Consider the following 20154-nt stretch of genomic DNA (forward strand, 5'->3'; position numbering starts at 1 on the left):
GTGTCGTCATTGTTTACTTCCTTGCTGTCCCTGTCTCCTCGCCATATGCGAGACCCATGGGATTAGGAATTTGCTATGCTGTGTTTGCCCCTGGCTCTCTCCAGGGTGGGGCAGAGGCTCAGGGAGGGCCAGAGCCAGGGGCAGCTCCCACTTTTGTGTGCAGACGCTGTGCTGTTTTCAGTGGCTGTGCTGAGGAGACCCAGCCTGTGGCCCTGCCCACTTCCCACCTTCTTGGAGCAGCCCCAGGCCGAGAGCCTCATTCCCTGAGGCTGACAGCCATGCCTGGTACCCCAGGGCTGGGGGGCCAGCTTTGCCCCTGCAAGTCGACTAGGCCTTGCCACGGGTGCCCCACCTTCCCTGTCTGTCCACGGTGGTTGGGGGCAGCGTGCTGCGAGCTCACCAGATGGTCTGGGGAGGGCTCAGGTCCCTGGCAGAGAGCTCTGTTTCCATCCAAGGATCCTCTTCCTCTTTCCTGGTCGGATTGATTTGTTCTAGGAGCTTCTCTGAAAGTTAGCTTTACGTGACCAGGCTGTAACTTTGCCATCATTTTAGGTTCCTGACAGATGGCACTGTGCTTGCCCTTTCTCAGGGGACCTTGCCTGTCTCACGGGAACTCTCAGTAACCATAGTGACAGCCAGGGCCTGCAAGTACTCTCGGATGTGTGCCAAGGTGGAAGTGGTCCATTTTGAGGAATCTTGGGTCAGCTTTTTCCTAATAGGACAGTGACTTTCTGCCTTAGGAGAAAGCCTGACATGGCCAAAGTAGCCCTGAAGAGCCAGGTTCAAGTTCTAATTTGGCTGCTTGTTGGCCAAGCAATCTTGGGCAAGTCATTTAGCTTCTGTGGGCCTGAATATCATCATCCGTTCAATGAAGAGTCATACTCCCTAATTTGCATGCCTCATAGGGATATGTTATGTCATCCACTCATTTACACTTTTCTTCCTTCCTTCGTTCCTTCCCTCTGTTACTGGACAAATATTTGTGGACTAGGCAGAGGTTAGGGGAGGACCTTCCAGGCATAGAAGTGGGAAGTGCACCCTGGTGCAGTTTGCTCAACCCGGGGCCAGACAGAATGAAAAGAGGCTGGAAACGTGCAAGTGTGACAGGCACGGGTCCTTATCCAGGCTTTGCTCTGGGAGCAGTGGACGAACAGTGACCTTTCTGTGGGGAGGGGCAGGTGACAGACATGATCAGGGAAGGAGAAGCCTGTCTTGGGTGGCTCTCGAAGGCTCCCCTGTGGAGGCTGCAGGCTTGTGTTTTGCTTCAGTTCTCATCTTTAGCTGATTTTGAGGTGCTCGGGTTCTTGGGGGCCCCATCCCCCATGAGCTGGGGTAGTTATTAGAGTCCACGAGATTGGTAGGGACCGGCATTATCTGGCTCATGGGGCTGCCTTCTGGGAAGTTGTCTTCGGCCACATGGAAGGTCACCTAGGAAGCCACCACCTAGGAGGCCTTCCATCTTATAGCACTTCTCAGGAGCCTCGGATGAGCCGCTCTGGGGCTCCCCCCGCACCGCCCTGAGGAGATGGAGGTGCACGGGAATGGTCACTCACATTTATCAAGGACGAGCTCTGTGCCAGGCATCTCGCCAGGTCTTTACAGAATCCTCCATTTCATCCTTACCCAGTTTGCCCATTATGGCTCACTCCCATTTTATCTACATGGAGAAGAGCAAAGAGCAGCTAAGGGACGTGGACTCACCCTACCTCGTTTCTTAGTCTTGCTTTGCTCAGTGTGCAGCGGAGGTCAGTGACGTCGCCCTGCCAGCGTCGAGGGTGTTGTGAGGCCCAAGGGAGATCCTGGATGTGAAAGCAGTTTGTAAACTGGAGACGACGGTGCGCACAGGCAGGGTCAGACTGCCACCGGGGAAATGATTGGAGAATGGCTTGGGCCTTTCCCTCCTGGGCTGATAGAAGCTTATAACCTTCGGTTTCTCCTTTGTGCACTTCCTTCCGCCAGCCCCAGCGTCTGTGGCTCAGTCCACCACTTGTCTCCTTTAAGCCCACAAATATGAAGGCCTTGCTTTTTTTTTTTTAAACAAAATTAACTCTACAGTACAAAACTAATATCAAAGTAAGCCTACTTTTTTTTGGCCATTTTGGAGAAAACAATATTAAATCGTGGAATTAAAATGCTGAAAAAGGCTATTTCATCCTTATTTGTAACCTGAGAACCCAGAAGCTCAGGGAGATGGTCCCACAGCTGCCAGATGCAGAGTCGGGATCTGGGCCCCTCCAGTGCCCCACACGGCCCCTCCTAAGAGACACTTCAAGGACTTTGTCTAGAGGAAGAATCCAGTTTAATAAATTTCATTACACCAGCCCCTTTATGTAACAGGGCTGTTTCCGGGTCCTGGCAGATGGTCCATAGTAACAGTGCTCTGCTGATTGGGTTGGAGCTGTTCCCTTGAAATGAAAAATCCTGTGCAGCAGATGCCTTTCCCAGTCCCTGGCCGTGGAGAAGTCAGCTTCTCCAGGGAAGGCTCTGTGGCTTTGGTCCTTACTGTGTCTGGTGTGACTGACTGAAGGTGAAGGCTGTCACAGGTAGTCTTAAAGCGTGTTAGGTTTTTACAGAAGGCGGGTGCTGATAAAGGGTGCTGCTCTGGTGCCCGAGGAACACATGGGAGCAGGGAGCAAAGGAGGGGAGAAATCGGCAGATGTGGAAGGAAAGACAGGCTGTGCCACCATGGGTCTGGACTGGTGGCCCTTCAGACCACAAGCTGTGACCCTCCAGGGAGCAATTTGAATAGAACTTCAGCGCCTGTCACATGGCCCCCCAGCTTTGACAGTGGACTTTGATCCCAAGCCTCCCCCAGCCCCTGACATTGAAATTATCGGGACTCCAAGTCTCCTGAGTGTCTGCCTTCTCTGCTGGATGCCTGATCGTAATGGTTCTTCCCAGTGTCCTCCTTTAGCTGTGCTTGTGGCTGCCCTGCTTGATACAAGTGGCAAACCCCCAGACCCCTGGAGTGGAGTGGACATCGTCACTTCCGTGTGCTTTTCCTGACCTTGTCCTGCGGCTCAGTTCTCTCCCTGGAAGCGTCCTGACGTGTGGGGTGGGAGAACGCTCCCTTATTTGTGAGCGCAGCTCTGTTAGGTCTCCCATAGGCCTTTTATACCCGCCTCTCAGGAGGAACCTGGGAGAGTTCCCAAGGGTGGGGTTAGAAGAAATTTGAGAAGCACCACCCAAAGTCACGTCCCAAAGCCTTGTCCCTGGCTGACCATGAACTGGCATCCCGGGAAAGGCTCCCTCCCCTCCTTGCTGCTGCACCTAGGCGAATTATTTACACCAAAAGATCGGGGCCAACCTTTGTCTCCCCTGCTTGAAGATCCTAATTTGGGCCTCCCATTAATCAGAAACCAGTTTCTCTTTGAAAGCTGAGGATTCAAATAGTATTTCTGGGGGGTTGTGGGATCCCTTGGCTTGTTAACATAATGACTTTGATGCCATGGTGGGTTTTGCAGGAAAGCTGGCTCCATTATACCCTTTGCCTCTGGTCTTGCTTCTGCAGGGCCTCATGGTGGTCTGCAGGGGGCGCTGTGTTCCCACAGCCAGGTACTGGGGGTTCACTGAAGGAACTCAAGCAAGCATTCCTCTGCAGGCCCAGGCGTGCTTGTGAACCGCGGCTTTCCCTTGCTGACTCTCATTTCCAGCTCCTGCCTCCAGCTCGGGGGCTGTGAGTCATCATCATCAGTAGGAAACACGGCCTCTCCAACAGCTGGGTGCAGTGCTTGGCCTTTTTTTTTTTTTTAACTTCTTTTTTTGTAACTTTACAGAGATAGAAACTGCTGATGATCTTTCGCAATGGACCGTAACTGAAGTCTGGGTTAGGGACAGCAGTTCTAGGTGGGGAGAGGAGAACCCTGAGGAGACGGGGGTAGAAGTGTGTGTCTTTCAGTCACTGAGCCCGTGGCCTTCCAAAAAGCCACCCTGGGGAGATTGACAGTGAGGGACTATGTGGACCTCACCTGTCTCTGTTTTTCCCGGCCAAGGAGCCCAGGACGCCTTTGGTAAATTGCAGGTAGCAATGGAAACTTTGGGGGTTGACTGGCATTTTCCCAAGAAGCTGTGGACAGGATGTACTAGAAGTCGGGGTGGCCTGAGTGGGACCTAGTTTTGCTTGGTTTCTTACTATTTGACCTTGGGTGAATAAGTCACCGTACTTACTGGGCTTCACTTCTCCCATCTAGAAGCAGGCAGCAGGGTTAGGGTGCCCTGAGATCCCTTCTTGCTGTCACTATCTGTGTTTCTAAATGGAGTATAAAGAACTGTGAACCTGCCCTGGCTGGTGTAGCTCAGTGGATTGAACGCAGGCCTATGAACCACACGATTGCGGTTCGATTCCCAGTCAGGGCACTTACTTGGGTCGCAGGCCAGTCCCCAGCAGGGGGACTCATGAGAGGCAACCATACATTGATATTTCTCTCCTTCTCTCCTTCCCTTCTCCTCTAAAGATAAATAAATAAAAACATCTTAAAAAAAAGAACCTTGTTCCTATAATTCCCTTGAACACCTGAAACTCACGGCTATTTCTCCAGGTGAACAGTGCTCATTGCAAGGAGAATCACATAGGGAAGAGGCGTATCCTCGGAGAACCAGAGAACTGACAGTCTGCCTTCCCCCTTTCGTCTCTCCCCAGGGGGCAGTTGTCAGAGTCTGCTCGGGGGTAGGAAACCGGGATTCTGGCTCCGGCTTTGCCAAAATACACATGTGTCCTTGGGCACATCATTTTCCTCCTTCGGCCTCATTTTCATTTTTCTCTAAAATCTAGGGAGTAGACTGGCTTCTTGGCTTCAACTCCCCCCACCCTCCCTTCCCTCCTTGAGCCTCCTACTGGCTTTTCTGCAGGGTGTGATTCTTAGCTGCAGAAGCCCCGAGGTATATAGTTTCCTTTCTTGCCTGGAGGGAGAGCAGCAGGATTATTTTTTTTAATTACGCAGCTAACATTAGGCAGCAATCTACATTTTAAAATGTTATTAATAAGAGTCTAAAAGTGTGCGCGAAGATGCTTTGGCGTTTGCATGTGAGATGACTTGGGAAACATCTGCAGAGGCACTGGCCTCAGTCAGGAGTTTTTCTCGGGTGCTAAGTGGCTGCTGGGTGTGAGTGGCAGCCTGATGTGTTGCTGGGCTTTGGGAGGAGCAGGAAGCCCAAGCAACTAACTCAGCCAGAGCAGCCCTCCCCCAGAGCCGGGCTCACGGTCCAGCCTCTGGGGATGGTCCAGCCTCTCCGGACAGCCCCCTGCAGACTGACTTCAGAGAAAGAGTGATGGTCATAGCCTATGATGAGCATCCATGTTCAGAGTTTGCAGAATGTGCTCGAGTGTGTTGGATCCCTTTTCATCACAGTCCTGAGAGGTAGTGAGAGTTGGCCCAGGTCTGTACAATGTAAGATTCTCCCTTTAAAAAAGATCATGTGCTGGAGGAAAAGCTCCAGACAGGAAGTGGGGAGCTGGGCACGGGTGCTGAGCTTCCGCTCCCTCCCCTCCTCTACCTTTCTGTTTCCCTATGTTGTATTTCTCTGTAACACCTACAGTCATTTGCCAGGGGATATGGTCTATGAGTTTTTTGTCCGTCGCCTGTCTTCCATGCGCTAGACTCTCAGTTCTCTGAAGGGAGTTTTGTCTGTCTGTTCACCGCTATGGCCCTGAGCACCTGGGACAGCACCTGATGGTTTGCTGAATATGGTGAATGCCCAGCTTTGCTTCTGAGTAGCCTGTGTGACTTGGAAAAATTATTTATTTTCCTCAGTTTTGTTTTCTCTTTGGGGAGTAGCATGGGAAGGTCCTTGGTGGCGTGGTAAGAGCGATGCCGGCAACTCCTTTTTCCTTCAGCAAACCATGAGCGGCCGCCCTGGTCAGGCCCCGTGCTAGGTGCACTGAGGATGCAGAGAGAAAGGGTCCCTGTCCGTCACTTTTTAATGGATCTGATGGTTAGTTCTGTATGTCAACTTGACTGGGCCACAGGGCACCTGGATGTTTGGTAAACAATATTCTGAGTGCTTCCGTGAGGCTGTTTTTGGGTGAGATTAACATTTACAAGGTAGACTGAGTATAGCTGATTGCCCTCCCTAGTGCGGGAGGGCCCCGTCCAATCAGTTGAAGACCGAATAGAACAAAAGGCTGACCCTTCCTAAGAGCGGATACTCCTGCTTTCCAGGTGAAACGTCAGCTCTTCCTGCTTGAGAGCCTTTGAACTGAGACATTGACTCTAGGTTCTTGACTTGCCAGTCCCCACAGTCATGTGAGTCTGGTCCCTCTGAATCTCTCTGTATATCCCACTGGTTCTGTTTCTCTGGAGAACCTTGACTAATACAGAGGGCAACAGAAGACATGTTGTCAAATGATCTTACATCCGGTGGCCTAGAATAGTTGTTGGAACAGAGATACAAGTACCATGCCAGTGGCTTCTCCAGGAAGGGGTGGCTCATTCTGACACGGGGACAATGGGAGGCAGTGACATTGGAGTCAGGCCCCGCAGGGTGAGGAGGGGCTCTGTAGGTGGAACAAGCAAGCCTGCCAGCATTGCAGGCTCACCAGCACTGCGGGCTGGCGTGACCCTAAGGCCAGGAGGTAGGGAGCGGAGTGTGCCCTTGACAGTGAGGCAGCCATCCAGCATTGAAGAACATAGGTATTTAGAGGGAGGCACTGTGTGGAAGGCAAGGGAGTTACTAAATGAACTAGGACTGGGGCTTGCTGAGATCTTCTCAACCGCTTTGGGAGAAGAAAGCATTCATTTGTTTCCGGGAAGCCCCACCCCTGTGGGTACAGACAGTCCGGTGTGCAGCTGATCTGGGGGCTCCTCGGGATGCGGACTGCCTTGACTTCTCTCACTGGTGCTCCGATTTGACAGCTAATAAAGTCAGTGGTGAAAATGGAGCAGCCGTGTGGCACACCCGGCATATTCTGGGGCTCTGATCTTTGCCAAGCAGGCTCTCTTTGTGCCCCTTGCCTACTCATGCATTCCCGTGACCTTGGACAACCTCCAGAAGTCCTTGGAAGTGTTCTCTTGTGAAGAGGCACTGTGACTCTGAAAGGTGATGTGTCCTCTGCAGTGTAGACCTGGGCGTCCTGACTGCGGTGCCAGGCTTCTGGTTTCCCTGTGAGCTCTGCCACTGACGGCTGTGGACTCAGAGCCCGAGACTTGACCTCACTTGTGCTTTGATTCCCTCACCCGTAATTTGAGGATCATAATAATCCATACTCAGTGGGTGTTTTTGTGGACTAATGCAACAAGCCATGTACTAAGAGTTTAGCATGAAACAAGTGCCCTCAAAATACCAGCTATTTGTGTTAGCATTGCCATGATTATTGCGGCTTCACCACTCACTAGCTTTGTGATCTTGAGCGAGTCATTTAACCTATGCGATCTCTTTCTTTTCCTATAAAGTGGGGCTCACACCAATTATTAAGGGTTGATTAAATTGTATGACTTAATAGCAGTGCCGAAAGTAGAGCGTTAGCGTCACCTCTCAATAAATAAATTCTCCCCTGTTCCTTACCTTTTTGTTCACTCTCTTTGCAGGCTGCTGCTGCTTCCCCACTTTGTCAGTCAGAGAGCCTGTGTTTGGCAATTTTATTCCTGTGTTAATTTTTCAAAAAATTCCAAACTTTTTATTATGTGATATTGTTCATAATACGACTTTCGAGACTAGGGAAATTTTACTAAAAATGTTTACATATGCAGTCATGTCCCAATTTTTATTTAAATTGCGAACTGTGTGTGTGGTCTTTGAGTTTAAAGTCGATGTTTTATTTCAGGACACTGGTCAGAGTAAATTTTCCAAGGGTGCCAGAAACATTATATTATACACTGCTCATTTTGACACTGAAGTTCTTTAGACACCATTTATCACAGTTTAGATCAGGAAGCTGTCTCGGGTCATCTATTCCAGCGCTTTAATTTTATGGACGAGGAAATCTCAGCCCTTAGAGCAGAAGGGACCTGCCCAAGGTCACGTAGCCCAGAAGAGAAGCCAGGATCAGGATCCGGGTGTTCGGACTCTTTTGGTTAAAGCTTCCTCCCTTTCCAGCTCACCTTGCTTTGCCTCGCTTTTCCACTGCTCTCCTCTTCTCCTGTTTTCCTTTTCCCTAGCTTTAATTCATTTGCACTGTGCGGTACTGCAGCAGCCTCTGATGTGCTGGAGACTATGTGTGAATCCTAACATAAATCCAAAATTTCATGGCCCAGCCTTTAGCGCTCTTTCTTCCCTTTCTTGGATTATCAGTAGAGTGTTGACCATAAGACATCGGTGGATGGGAGCTGCCTGAGAAGATTTGATGAGTTGGTAGAAACTGTGGGTGGAACTACAGAAAGCCTTGATAACCAGGCTGTGGTGTTCAGTCGGGGAGAGTAACGGTAATGGTGACTAACATTTATTATTACATGTCACACACTTTCTGCAACAGCGTCCTTGCAGCAACCTCCGAAGGTCAATGTTACAATTCCCCTTTTACAGATATGGGATAATGTGCTCAAGATGGAGCCAGTGAATGATACAGTTCAGCAGCAGTGAGCAAGGAGCAGGTAGATTCATTTGTTCATTTAGGCAACAAATGTTTAGTGAGCACCTACTTTGTGCTGGGCATTATTTTTGGAGATAGGGCTGAGCAAAAGCAGAGAGCCCCTGTTATCATAGGGCTGACTCTGTGGAGGGGGAGACCCACATTAGTCAGACAGTCTTTCTGATTATAAACTGACATCAGAGCCCCCAAGGTGAGGAACGTGGTTCTCTGAGGTGGCTGCGCAGGGGCTCTGCTCCGGGGTGAGGGCTCAGCAGAGCTGGAGAGAGTGACAGTGATGACTAGGTGAGCGGGGTCGGGTAGTGGAGACAGCCTGGGACTGAGGGAGGCAGGACAGAGGCCTTGGGGAAGAGCGGCCTGGTGCTGCCGCTTCCAGTGCCCGAGCTCCGGGCTCTCTCCTCCTGGCACGGAAGGTTAGCTGGGTGGCTCCGGCAGTTCGTTCTGTGTGACCAGTCCTGGTTACTGTCACCAAGTGCCTTTTTCCAGCATCTCTCTGTCCATGTGGCAGAAGGAAGGATGAGTTACAGAAACAAGGTTCTTAGACTCAAAGGCAGCGATTTTCAAACCTTTTCATCTCATGGCACATCCAAAAAATCTTTCTTTTTATCTATCTTACCAGAAAATAGGTATAATTTTGATTCATTCACACCAGACGGCTGTTGTGTTGGCCGTTGTCATTTTTTTATTGGACTATCTAAGGGAAAAGAGGTCAGTGCCCCTGACTAAATTAGTCAGGTATCGCATGTTTTCAAAATTCTTGCAGCACGCTGGTTGGAAAATCACTGCTGTGAGGACTCAGAATTAATCGCCCTGAGAGTAACTGGTGTTTGTACACAGGGATTATAGTGAACGCACAGGCAGAGAGCAGTGTCCCCCACAGTGTGTGCTCCAGAGGCCTCGCCGCTTCCTCGAGCACTACCTGGGGGGGACGGAGAGGTTGCATGGCCTTTTCTCCGCCTCACCTGTGGGGGTTCCTTTGCTCACATCCACTTCTATTTGCTACCAACATTGTGATATCTTCAGTGACATTCTGTTCCCTTTTGGGTCAAATCTGTTAAGAAAATGTGGATCATTCTTTGTATTACAATGTAGTCTATCTTTTTGGTTTCTTTTTTAAAATTGTATTTTTCAATTACAATTGACATTCAGTCAATATTATTTTATATTAGTTTTAGGTGTACAACACAGGCGTTAGACAATTATGTAATTTACAAAGTGTTCCCCCAATAATTCAAGGACCCACCCAGCACAGTACACACTCAGTACAGTAGTACCGACTGTATCCCCTGTGCTGAATCTGCCCTCCCAACACCTTCGGAGCCCCTTTCCCTGGAACAGGGTGGAAGTTCCTTATGGTTCAAGTGCTCAGTTACTCACTGTGCTTGTAGCTGTGGCTCTTCACCTGCCTTTACCACCAGTCCAGGCTGCCTGCCCATGGAGAATAAAGAACAGGACCTTGAGTATTCACCACCCACCTTGAGTATTCACCTGCCCCCTTGAGTATTCAGCACCCACCCACCTTCCTGAGTATCCTCTGACCTCAGGGTACAGCCCCACCTCCTTCCCTAGGGTCTTGTGCCTAGCTGTCTTTCTCCTTGTTTACTTCTTTGTGTTGACCATTTGATTAGATGTTTGCCAAAGGTCCCAGAAGCGATCGGTCATTTGGTTTGAAGGAACATTCCATGATTCTTTTTATTTTATTTTTATTTTTTATTTTTTATTTTTTTAAAAGATTTTATTTATTTATTTATTTATCTCTAGAGGGGAAGGAGAGAGGGAGAGAAACATCAATGTATGGTTGCCTTTTGTGCGTCCCCTGCTGGGAGTTGGCCTGTAGGGAACCCGCCTACAACCCAGGCATGTGCCCTGACTGGGAATCGAACCCTGATCCTCTGGTTTGCAGGCCTGTGCTCAATCCACTGAGCTACACCAGCCAGGGCCATTCCATGATTCTTGTTGCTGGGAACCCTGATCAAACTCCTTTGCCCGTTTGTCTAGTTCTTTTAACGGCACCACTGCCTTCCCACTGAGTGGGAAGCCCCGAGGTCTCAGGGTGCGGTTTATCTCCTCCTGCTCCCTTCCTCTCTCATCCAACTGGGTGCCACGCCTTGCAGATTTTGACTTCTTCTCCATGTGATTCCAGCCCTTCTTTTGGTCCCGATGCATCTTAGACTGTTATTGTGGAGAATGTCCCCTACTTCCTTCCCGTGTCACTTACTACCACTGAGAACAAGGTGAGTGCCTTGTTCCTGGAGGGTAAGATGAGGCAGGTAAGGGTGCCTGTCTTGTGGGGTTGTTGGGAGGGATAAACAGGAGACTATACAGAGAATGTTTAGACAGTGCCTGGCACAGAGTAGGCGCTACGGAAGTGTTGGCTGTGAATATTATTATTACTGGAGCCCTCCAGTCCTTTGCCAGATGCACCATTCCAGAACATTCCTTTTATTGGGCTCTACCCCTGCTCAAAAATCTGCAGTCTCCCCATGGCCTGTCTGTCTAGTGTGCCAGACCAAATTGCCATGGTATGGGAAGAGGAAATGGACTCCTTTTACGTATTTTTAAAAAATCTCATTCTGTTAAATTTTCTACTTTTTGAGTATGCTTTACACTGTACATTTTTTGAGTAAGGGTACATTTATAATTTATAAATGTGTGCAATGCACATTTATATTTAAAGTATAATAAATAAATATACATAAATAATAAACGCATACGAACAAACAAATAAATAAGTATACATATGTTGGTGGTGGTTAAACATGTGTGGCTGACAGGAGGGGCATGCAGGTGGGGAGTTCGGGGGTCCTGGTCCGGAAGCCGAGATCCAGACTCTGAGCCTGGCATCGCCCTCGGGCTGGCCCCAGCCTGGCGGCGCTGAGTCCACCCCCAGTCCCTCTTCTTCATGGACCTCACTCTCTCTCCACCTGCCCCAACTTGTGACTTTTGATGTCCATCACTGCTCACCCCCTCTTCCTGTTCCTAGAGGGCCTGCTCATTTTCTCAGGTGGAAGTTCACCTCTCATGCCACTTGTTCCATCAAGCCTGCCAGGGTCGTTCGAGCTTGAAACGCTTCCTCGGGCTCCCTGGGCACTCACTGTCGATTCTGCTCATTCGGCCCCTGCCGATTTCTACCTGGGGTTGGGATCTTTTGCTGTGTGCATTTCTTGGCTCTGTAGTCCTGTTAATTCTTGCATGGACATGCCTTTAAATTAGGTCTTGCTCACTGGCTTTACTTTGACCTGTTTGTCATTTATCATTTATCTGGAGATACATACCTACACTTTTTGAATGGCATTGTTGTATCTCTGTTTTATCATAGTAATACATAATTCTTTAAGGAAAAGATGCATGTGTGACATTTGTGATCTGAATCTTCCTAGATTTGACAGCGTGCTTCAGCCTGAGGCAGACATTTATCTGCAGTACGGGAGTGAGCATCTTTTGTGTGTGAATTTATTATTTCCTTTTACCCCAGGTGACCCAGAGTCATAATCCTTGTGTTTAATGCCTGTCGTCTAGTACTTACAGTCCCGAGTTCTGCGTGTCCTCCTGGGAAGTGTGGGAAGCTGGATGGTACACAGAACGTGTCCATCTAATCTGGGTTCCCCCCTCCTCAAACACTGTGCAAACGTGTCCCATCGGCGGGGTTTTGCTGGCGTGTGACGGCGGCTGCACTAGCGTTGGAGCGCCTGCCAGCCCCGCATGTAGTCAGGAGACCGGGCTTAAGTCTCCAGTCCGCGGCTGGGCAGTTGTTCCCACTCGACCAAGTAAGTCATTTCACCTCTCAGGTCATTTAACCTCATCTGGAAAATAAGCTTAATAATGTATATGTCACAGAATTGTTAGGAAGATTACTTGAGAGAGTGCCTATGGATGTGCCAGCACCTTGGAGGTGGTCAGTAAGCGTCTGTTGAGAAGGAAAGATAAAAGAGTCTCCTCCATCCTCCGTGCGTGAGCTCTCTGGGGCGGAGCGTGCTCTGGGGGGAAATAGCTTCAGCAAATGCAGCCATGTGACCGAGCAAACAGCCTGGAGACTGGAGGCTGGATGGACATGAGGCCGGCCTGGTTTCTGGGTTTGTCTCTAATAGAATGTCTATGGTCTCCCCAGGGAGCGTGAGGATTAATTAGTTAATCTTTGTAAAGCACTTTGAAAGTGAAAAGTGCTGTGTAAGTGGAATGGCTGAACTCTATTGGAGATGTAATAATGGTGGCATCATATTCTGGCAGCCTTGCCTGTCTTGGAAATCAATAATCAATAGCAGAGAAGGTTCTAAGAAGTTTTACTTGATAAGAGAGGATTCACTGTGGGATTTGTGATAACACAATTCTTCTGCAGAATTGCAGAGAGCACCTTGCCAGTTTTTCCCAGCAGAGGAAGCTAGGGTCACTACAGAAATCACAGTCTCCTCGTCTGGCTGCTTGGGAAGCTCCCTGCTAGGGTAGTCTGGTTGTAAATCTCAGCCAGCTCCAGCAAATCAAAAACTTGCCATTTTTGGATGCTTTTTGGGTCCTGGGCACATGGGATTTGTTGGGTCTAACCCTACAGAAGTGAAGGCAGAGTGTTGAGTGGTTACCTAGTTGTGTGGACCAGTATGAATAAGCAATGTAGGGAGGTGTCACGGGCTCGCAGAAGGAGAGGTGACCTACCTGTGTGACCCTGGGCTGCTCGCTTCTCTGAACTGTGATTTTCTCAGTTGTTGAATGGAAACATAGTAGTTGATGGGTGCAATAATCAAGATGCTCATGGGAGGGTGGGTTTCACCCTTTCTGCGGAGAACAAAGGAGTCAGGAGAGGTTTCACAGAACTGGTGGTACACGAACTGGACTGTAAAGGTTGAGCCGTTGTTTCTCAGATGAGTCACGTCAGGAAAGGTCGGTCATCCATGGCGAAGAGGAATAGGGTACGTTGGCCATGAGGTGGGACATCTGAGTGGGCCCACTCACAGTTGTTGGGATAGGCCTGCTACCCCACGGGTTGCCCAGATTTTGCCTCCTTTTTGAAGAAGCTCAGAAGCGGGGACCCTGAGAACTCCTTGGTGTCTGTGTTGGTGTCCAGGAGGAGACTGAGCCCTAGAACCACGCCCTACAGAGCCCTACGTGCCTGTGATGCTGACATTTCCCCTGTGCGTCTGCGGCTGTTTTTCAGCTGACACTATGAGCCATATGTTGAATGTGGGGCCAGATGAAGCTTTGATGCTAAACACAGAGTATGTAGTAGATTTGTCTAGAATTTAATATGCATTACTTGGTGTTTTGTCTCTTAAGCAAAGTTTTTCTTTGTTAAAATAAACATGTATAAAGACTTTATACAGCGCACATGGTTATGCATATTTATTGCAGAGAATCTGTTAATAATCTATGCCTCATCGGATTTTGCATTTCTGTTGAAATAACAAGTGTGGCACTTGGTACAACTGAATGAGTTTGGGGAAATTTCTCTTATCTGGGAGAAGAAAGGCCATTTCTCTCTTCCCAAACTTCATTTTCTTCAATCATCTTCAGCACTGGCCGGCTTCCCAGGTGGTGCATCTGGGGAACTGAATGCTTTTCTGGCTGCAAATGATTTTGTCGTTTTTCCTTCTCACACTCCCTTCCCTAGCACACAGAGACACTTGCCTGGGGACTGTTGGAATTGCTCCTTTGAGTAAGAGCATAGACTCTGGAAGGGCCCCTGATGTTGCACCAGGGGGAGAACACAGGAAACGGGCCATTAATTGAGCTCAGAGTAAGGCCCTAAGAGGTTGTGACACGGGCAAGTCAGGAGCCGGGGGACTTCAGGGTGGCTGGTGGGGGGCCTGCGGGAGTGAGAGAGAGAGAGAGAGAGAGAGAGAGAGAAGAGCCTGAGAACAGACATCAGGGCAACATGCCATGAGGCGTGGGGAGAGAGAGGTGGGTAGGCCATAAAGCGTGGGCGGGCTTTCCCTGTGCCATGGCCGTGTCTGTAAAAGTGCAGGAGCGTGGGCTTTAGCGCCAGTCTCTGTTGGGGGTTGAGCTCTGCTGCTCACCACTTATTTGGTCTCGAGGGAGTTATTTCACCTTGCTGAACCTCGGTTTCCCACCCTTGTAAAATGTGGATACGTGCACGTTTTATTTTAAACCCTCACCTGAGGATATTTTCTTACTGATTTTAGAAAGAGAAGAAGGGGGGAGAGAGAGAGACAGACAGAGAGACAGACATTGACTGGATGCCTCCCAAACACACTCCAGCTAGGATTGAACCTGCAACTTTGGTATGTGCCCCGTTGGGAGTCGAACCCACAACCTTTTAGTGTACAAGACGATTCTGCAAACGAGCCACCTGGCCAGGGCTACTCGTTCTTTCCTTATAGGCTGATAGAAAGGCTCCTGGTACATAGTAGTTGGTACTAAAATAAATGTTCACACTCTCTCTTGAAATTACAAGAGTGCCTATTAATGAGAGCTGTGGAATGCAGCCTTAACTCAAATAATGTTTGTTTTTAGAAACTGGCAAGGTGTTTACTTGGGGCCGAGCAGACTACGGTCAACTAGGGAGGAAGCTGGAGTCTCCTGAAGGCTGGAAACCAGTAAAGCACGGCTCCCCCCCGAGCTGCTCGAGACCACAGAAGAGCATGCCTTCGTCTCTGCACTGCTTAACAGGAGCGACTGAGGTAGGAAGTGACTCTCCAAAGATGCGACACATCCCTTTTCCTTGTCTTTCAGCAAAGTATTTACCGAGCGCCTACTCTGTGCATATATTCCAGACATTATGGTAGGTTCCACGTAGAAATCTGAAAAGAGTCCTTGCCTCAAGTTGTTTGTGGTTTAAGTGGTAGAAAAGGCAGTTACCCCGATAATTACACTGTAGGGCAGGTTGTGTGTAAGGCCTTTGGGGAGGTTCCAGGTACGCTGGGTCCACTCAGGAGTGAGAAATGAGTTCAGGGTGCAGGGATTAGGTTAGGCTTTGAGGAGGACATGGCTTTGGGCTCTGCCTTGGGGATGGGTCAGACGTGAGTGGGCAGCTGTAGACGAGGACTTTTTGGGTGGGCACAACAGCTCGAACAGAGTCACGGAGGTAGGAGAGTAAAGAAGTGTTCAGGGGACCCCTGGAGCATGGGTGTTCGTGGGGGTGAATGCAAGGTGATGTCAGAAAGATGGGGTGGAGCCTGATCGGGGGCCTTTGTACTACTGAGCTGAGTATTTTGTGCTTCTGTTTCTATTTCCCAGTGTAGAAAACATTGTGGTTCGTTTGCTTATTCAAGCCCCTGTAGTTCCCTGAACTGTCTTGAATTTCTGCATTTAAGGCAGGAGCCTTAATTTCTCCAGGGTGTGTGCTTGCTTCTGTTACTAAATTTTACTTTACTGCTGCTCTTAAAAAAAAAGAAAGAAAAAGAAAAGCCTTGGTTTTAGAGAAGAATGAGGATGGCCACAGAGGAAATGTGCCTCTGAACCCAAGCTGACTTGATAAAGGAATTCAGTTTTCATTCAGAGTCTGTCAAAAAAAATTAATAAGCTAGTGAGACTTCTGTAATTAGCATCAGACTAATTACAACCCTGTCCGCACCTACAGGGCCTCCCTTCCCCCAGGGCCTGCCTGGCCTCCTCCTCCTGGGTATGTAGGACGGTCTCCATTTCTGCCTCACCTCTCAGCCCTGGGCCTCCTGGGCCTTCTCTCGGGGCTGTGCTGAGTCTGTCTGTCTTGTCTCTCTTTCTCTCTAATTGGAAGGCACTAAACAACACTGCAAAGGCAATTTGGACATGGCAATAATGATAATAGTAATAGTAGTAGTAGTAATAATAAAACCATCCATAATCTTACCACCTCACCCAATTACATTTCTTTTATACACACACGCACACCACCCACACCCCTACATCCTTTACAAAACTATTTATAATATTTTGTATTGCCTTCGTTATTTTACCACAACTGCCTTGTTTTTCTTGGTCTTTGAGATCATTTGAAATGGCTGTTACATGGTTGGAAGGTTCTGGGATTTTCTAAGTCATTCTTTGAGTGTTGGACATTGAGATCGTTCCCTTTTTATTTTTATTTTTTTGGCACTGTGGTGGACTCTGCAGTGAATACCCTGTTGAGTTGTTTCATGAAGATACAGTCGTGGGGTCGAAACTGCAGGAGCAAAGGCCGCAAGCACCTTTACGACTTCCAGTCTGTTCCTCTGGATGCCGTTTGAAGGACGTCGCCTCCACCAGCAGTGAATGGGGTGTGCGGTATCGAAGCCGGTTTTGTCCACTTAGTAAGTTCAGGTGCTGAGGCTGGGAACGTAAGGCTTTAGGCTCTTTTTGCTAGGACTCCGTGATCAGGTAGCGTAGCAGAGGCACAGAGGCTTCGTGGATTTTTTTGAGTCTCTGGTTTTACTGGCAAGATGAGGATAATAATATCTGCCACAGGAGGTCACGAATGAGGATTACTTGCAAACTTCTTGGCATGTGGCAGGAACTTCCTCAGTTATTGTTGGGCCCCTTGTCTTCTTCCCCTTTGAAGCCATTTCGCGCCCTTTGGTGGCCACGATGTGCAGTGCTGTGACAGGCATGGCCAGTGCAGACATAGAGCCTAAGAGCCTGACGTGGTGTGACTCTCATTTAGCTTCTTAGCAGGGCACTCTGAAGCCTGTAGCAGATTCATTCAGAGCTCCCCTCCATCTCTGCTCCAGCCTTTGGGGTGCTGTTGTATATACTCGCTGGTCTCACTGCAGGTTCAGACTCCAGGCTGTTTTTGTAGGTAAGCTGGGGCTGGAAATGGTCTCCAAGGTTGATGTCCAGGTCTGACTTATCTATTTGCCTGAGGCCCACAGCCAAACCGGTGTGAGCAGCTATAAGCTGTTAGGAGCAATTGTCAAGCCAAGTGCCATTCCCAGCCCCATTCCCCTTGGATGTGACAAGGTATTACCCTGGCAGGAGCTTGGCTAGGGAAGTGTGGACACCTGGGGAGTCAGGAACAGCCTTGAACTGAGGTAATGATTCCTGATCTTCAAGGACCTGAGTGTGTCCCTTAGCTGACCAATTGCCTTCTTTATGTCTAAGGGATAAACTGGGGGAGGAGTGAGCTGTCTGGGCTGGAGCCTCAGGTTGGATGTCTGCCCAGAAGGGTCCAGAGGGACAGCCAGGCAGGAGGGGAAAGCACAGGTAGGTAGAGTTGGACTGTGATGTAAGCATCTCTTCCTGTGAACACAAGAAAGCAGATAAACACAATGTTGCCTGGTGGTTGTTAGGGGCCAGGCAGTGTGCTAAATGCTTTCTATATATCATTTCATCTTCTCAGTAAAGCCCTGGCACGGGTTATACTCACAGCTTTACGACTAAGGGAGCAAAGGCTCAGAATGGGAAGTCGCTGGCCCGGGATCACACTGTAGGTAAACAAAGGGGCTGGGACTTGGACTTGAAGTACCAGAAGCTCACAATTTTTTGTGTGTAGATGAAGTAAAATTGCATATGTCCTTTTATATGTGTATCTTCACCTGGATGAAGTTCTGGAAGTCTGAGATTCAGGGTTTCTGATTCCCTGAGGGTCTCATTATTTTTCTTTCAAGCTGTGTTTCATCTGTGGCCTGGGAAAGACTTTGAGATTTTGGACCTGATGGACCTTCCCTTAACGTCCTCACAGTGGTGAAGACTGTATGTTTCATGCACTGTCAACTTTGCCTCGGATACTGGGCCTCTCAGCCACCCTTGGAAGAGTCCAGGGGTAGCACAGCGATTGGGACTAATCCCCCACGCACATGTCAGAGTGTGCGGGGACAGGTTGGCATGCTCCTTGACAGCAAATACGCACCACAGTAGTTTTTTGCTTTCCAAGCCCAAAGTGGGGCTGCTGCCTGCACATTTCCTGTGGAATATTGGCTCTAAATTCCACCAAAGGTGGGAGCCTGCATTTTACAGTTCAGCAGAAGTGTTTGTGCTCACGTAGTGGGCATGTCGGGGCTCCTCCGAGGTTCTGAAGCAGGCAGAGCCAGGTGCCTGGTGTGTTCGTGGATCCATCAGGAGACCTGCTTGACCGAGGGTGAGCAGCCTCAGAGGGCCAAGGGCTAAATTGAGGGTCAGGAGATCTGGGTTCTAGGCCTGGTTTGCCCCGACCCAGTGAGTCTGGGCGAGCCCCCTTTCCTCCTGCACCTCTGTCCCCCGATATGTAGGTTGGAGACGTTGGACCAGGTGATTCCTAATGTTTCTTACAGATCGAAGAGTCCCTTCCACCTGTGACTCCGATTTCATATAACGATCACGACTTAAGTTTGTAATGACTCCTGCCGCTGGAGCCCCTCCGTGTCGTAGCCAACATCACTTAACCCTGAGCTGCTGGCTCATCTTTGGCGTGTGAACCAATGCTAACATTTGAGAGTGTTACCCAATCTAGAAGTTGCAGGCTTCAGTCTCAGTTGAGCTTTTTGCTCTGCCTTTTCGCCTTGGCTCTGTTCTCTGCCCTTGTTCCTTGTCCCCAGGGCCTCCTGTTCCAGTTTAGGTCACTGAGACTTCGTCTGATGCTCCCACCTGGTCCTCCAGGACTTGCAGTTTGGTTTCGACTCCCATTTCTGTGGCTCTGCCCTTACTGCCAGGGGCAGGTAGGCCTTGGTGACACTACCCACCTGGCTTCCTCACCCACCGCTGCCTTCAGGCTCGGTGTGTGCTGGCGCACCTTTCCTGCTCACCTGCGCTGGCCACACAGTGCTGGTGGGCGGAGAGGTAGATAGGAAGATAAAGAATACATGTCTCTGCTCTACAGGAGCTTCCAGGTACATAAATAAGTCTTTACTGTACAGAGTGAAAGTGTTATTAGATGTATGTTAGACAGGCCAAGGGAGCAGTGAAGAAGGAATGATTTATTCTGAGGATACTAACAAAACGAAGTATTGTTTGAACTAGGCTCTTAAAAATGAGCAGGAGTTTAGAAAAGATGGGACAACATTCCAGGCAGAGACCACATGAACAGCACCGTGAATCTGATTCTGCTTTAACTGCTGGTGCAATGAGGATCCTGTCTGTTCCTGGGGTCCTGCCTGGTTCTGCAGTCTGGCCACCTGTCTAGCCTACCTCTTCACTGCCATCCAGTCCTCTGCTAGGACTACCTGTCTGAAGGAAAATAACTTTCCCATATGTGATCTTATTCAGTCCCATGTGATGCTGTGCAATAGGCCTGTTGGGAACCCTCTGCCTGGCTTCAGGAGTTGTAACTGCCCCCCATGGATAAGGCTGAGTGAGTGAGACCTGAGTGAGTGACCTCCGGAATGCAAGCCACTAAGGAGACAGTTTGTCTCTGGCAGCAGCACTGCTTCTGCTTCTTCCTCTGCCCCCAACTCTTGGTCAGTTAGTGTATGACGGGTAAGACCCTCAGAGGAGGGGCAACCTAAGCCAGACACGATCACTTGGGAGGCCATCAAGGAGGGACTCGGGGGGCTGCAACAAAGATGGAGTGATGGACCCTCGCTCCCTGCCTATTCTGACATAGCCTGAGTCCCTATTTCCGTCTGGGAGAAGCACTTCCTGGCTCTAATCCACTTAAGCCTAAAACCTATGATGGGGGAGGCAGTGCAGCCCCTTGCTGGCTAGAGTGGGATCTGGGGTGATCAGGCATAAGAAAGTGTTCCTTAAAGTCCTGTGAAGGCTGCTTTGCTAAGAGCACTTTCATTCATATGATGAGGGTCTGAGCAGGAAATGAGTAT

The 20154-nt window shown here is 49.3% G+C and overlaps 1 protein-coding gene across 1 annotated transcript in view; it reads left to right on the plus strand.

The window, feature by feature from the left end:
- Positions 1–20154, plus strand: part of SERGEF (secretion regulating guanine nucleotide exchange factor) — a 183775-nt gene that overhangs the window by 33643 nt on the left and 129978 nt on the right. The window contains exon 9 of the mRNA XM_037049962.1: positions 14984–15150. Coding sequence (XP_036905857.1) covers positions 14984–15150 — 167 coding nt within the window. The remainder of the gene's footprint in view (positions 1–14983; positions 15151–20154) is intronic.

This window comes from Sturnira hondurensis, unplaced genomic scaffold, assembly GCF_014824575.4.
Source record: "Sturnira hondurensis isolate 20B ecotype Veracruz unplaced genomic scaffold, ASM1482457v3 Scaffold0006505, whole genome shotgun sequence".
In the NCBI taxonomy this organism is placed as follows: Eukaryota; Metazoa; Chordata; class Mammalia; order Chiroptera; family Phyllostomidae; genus Sturnira; species Sturnira hondurensis.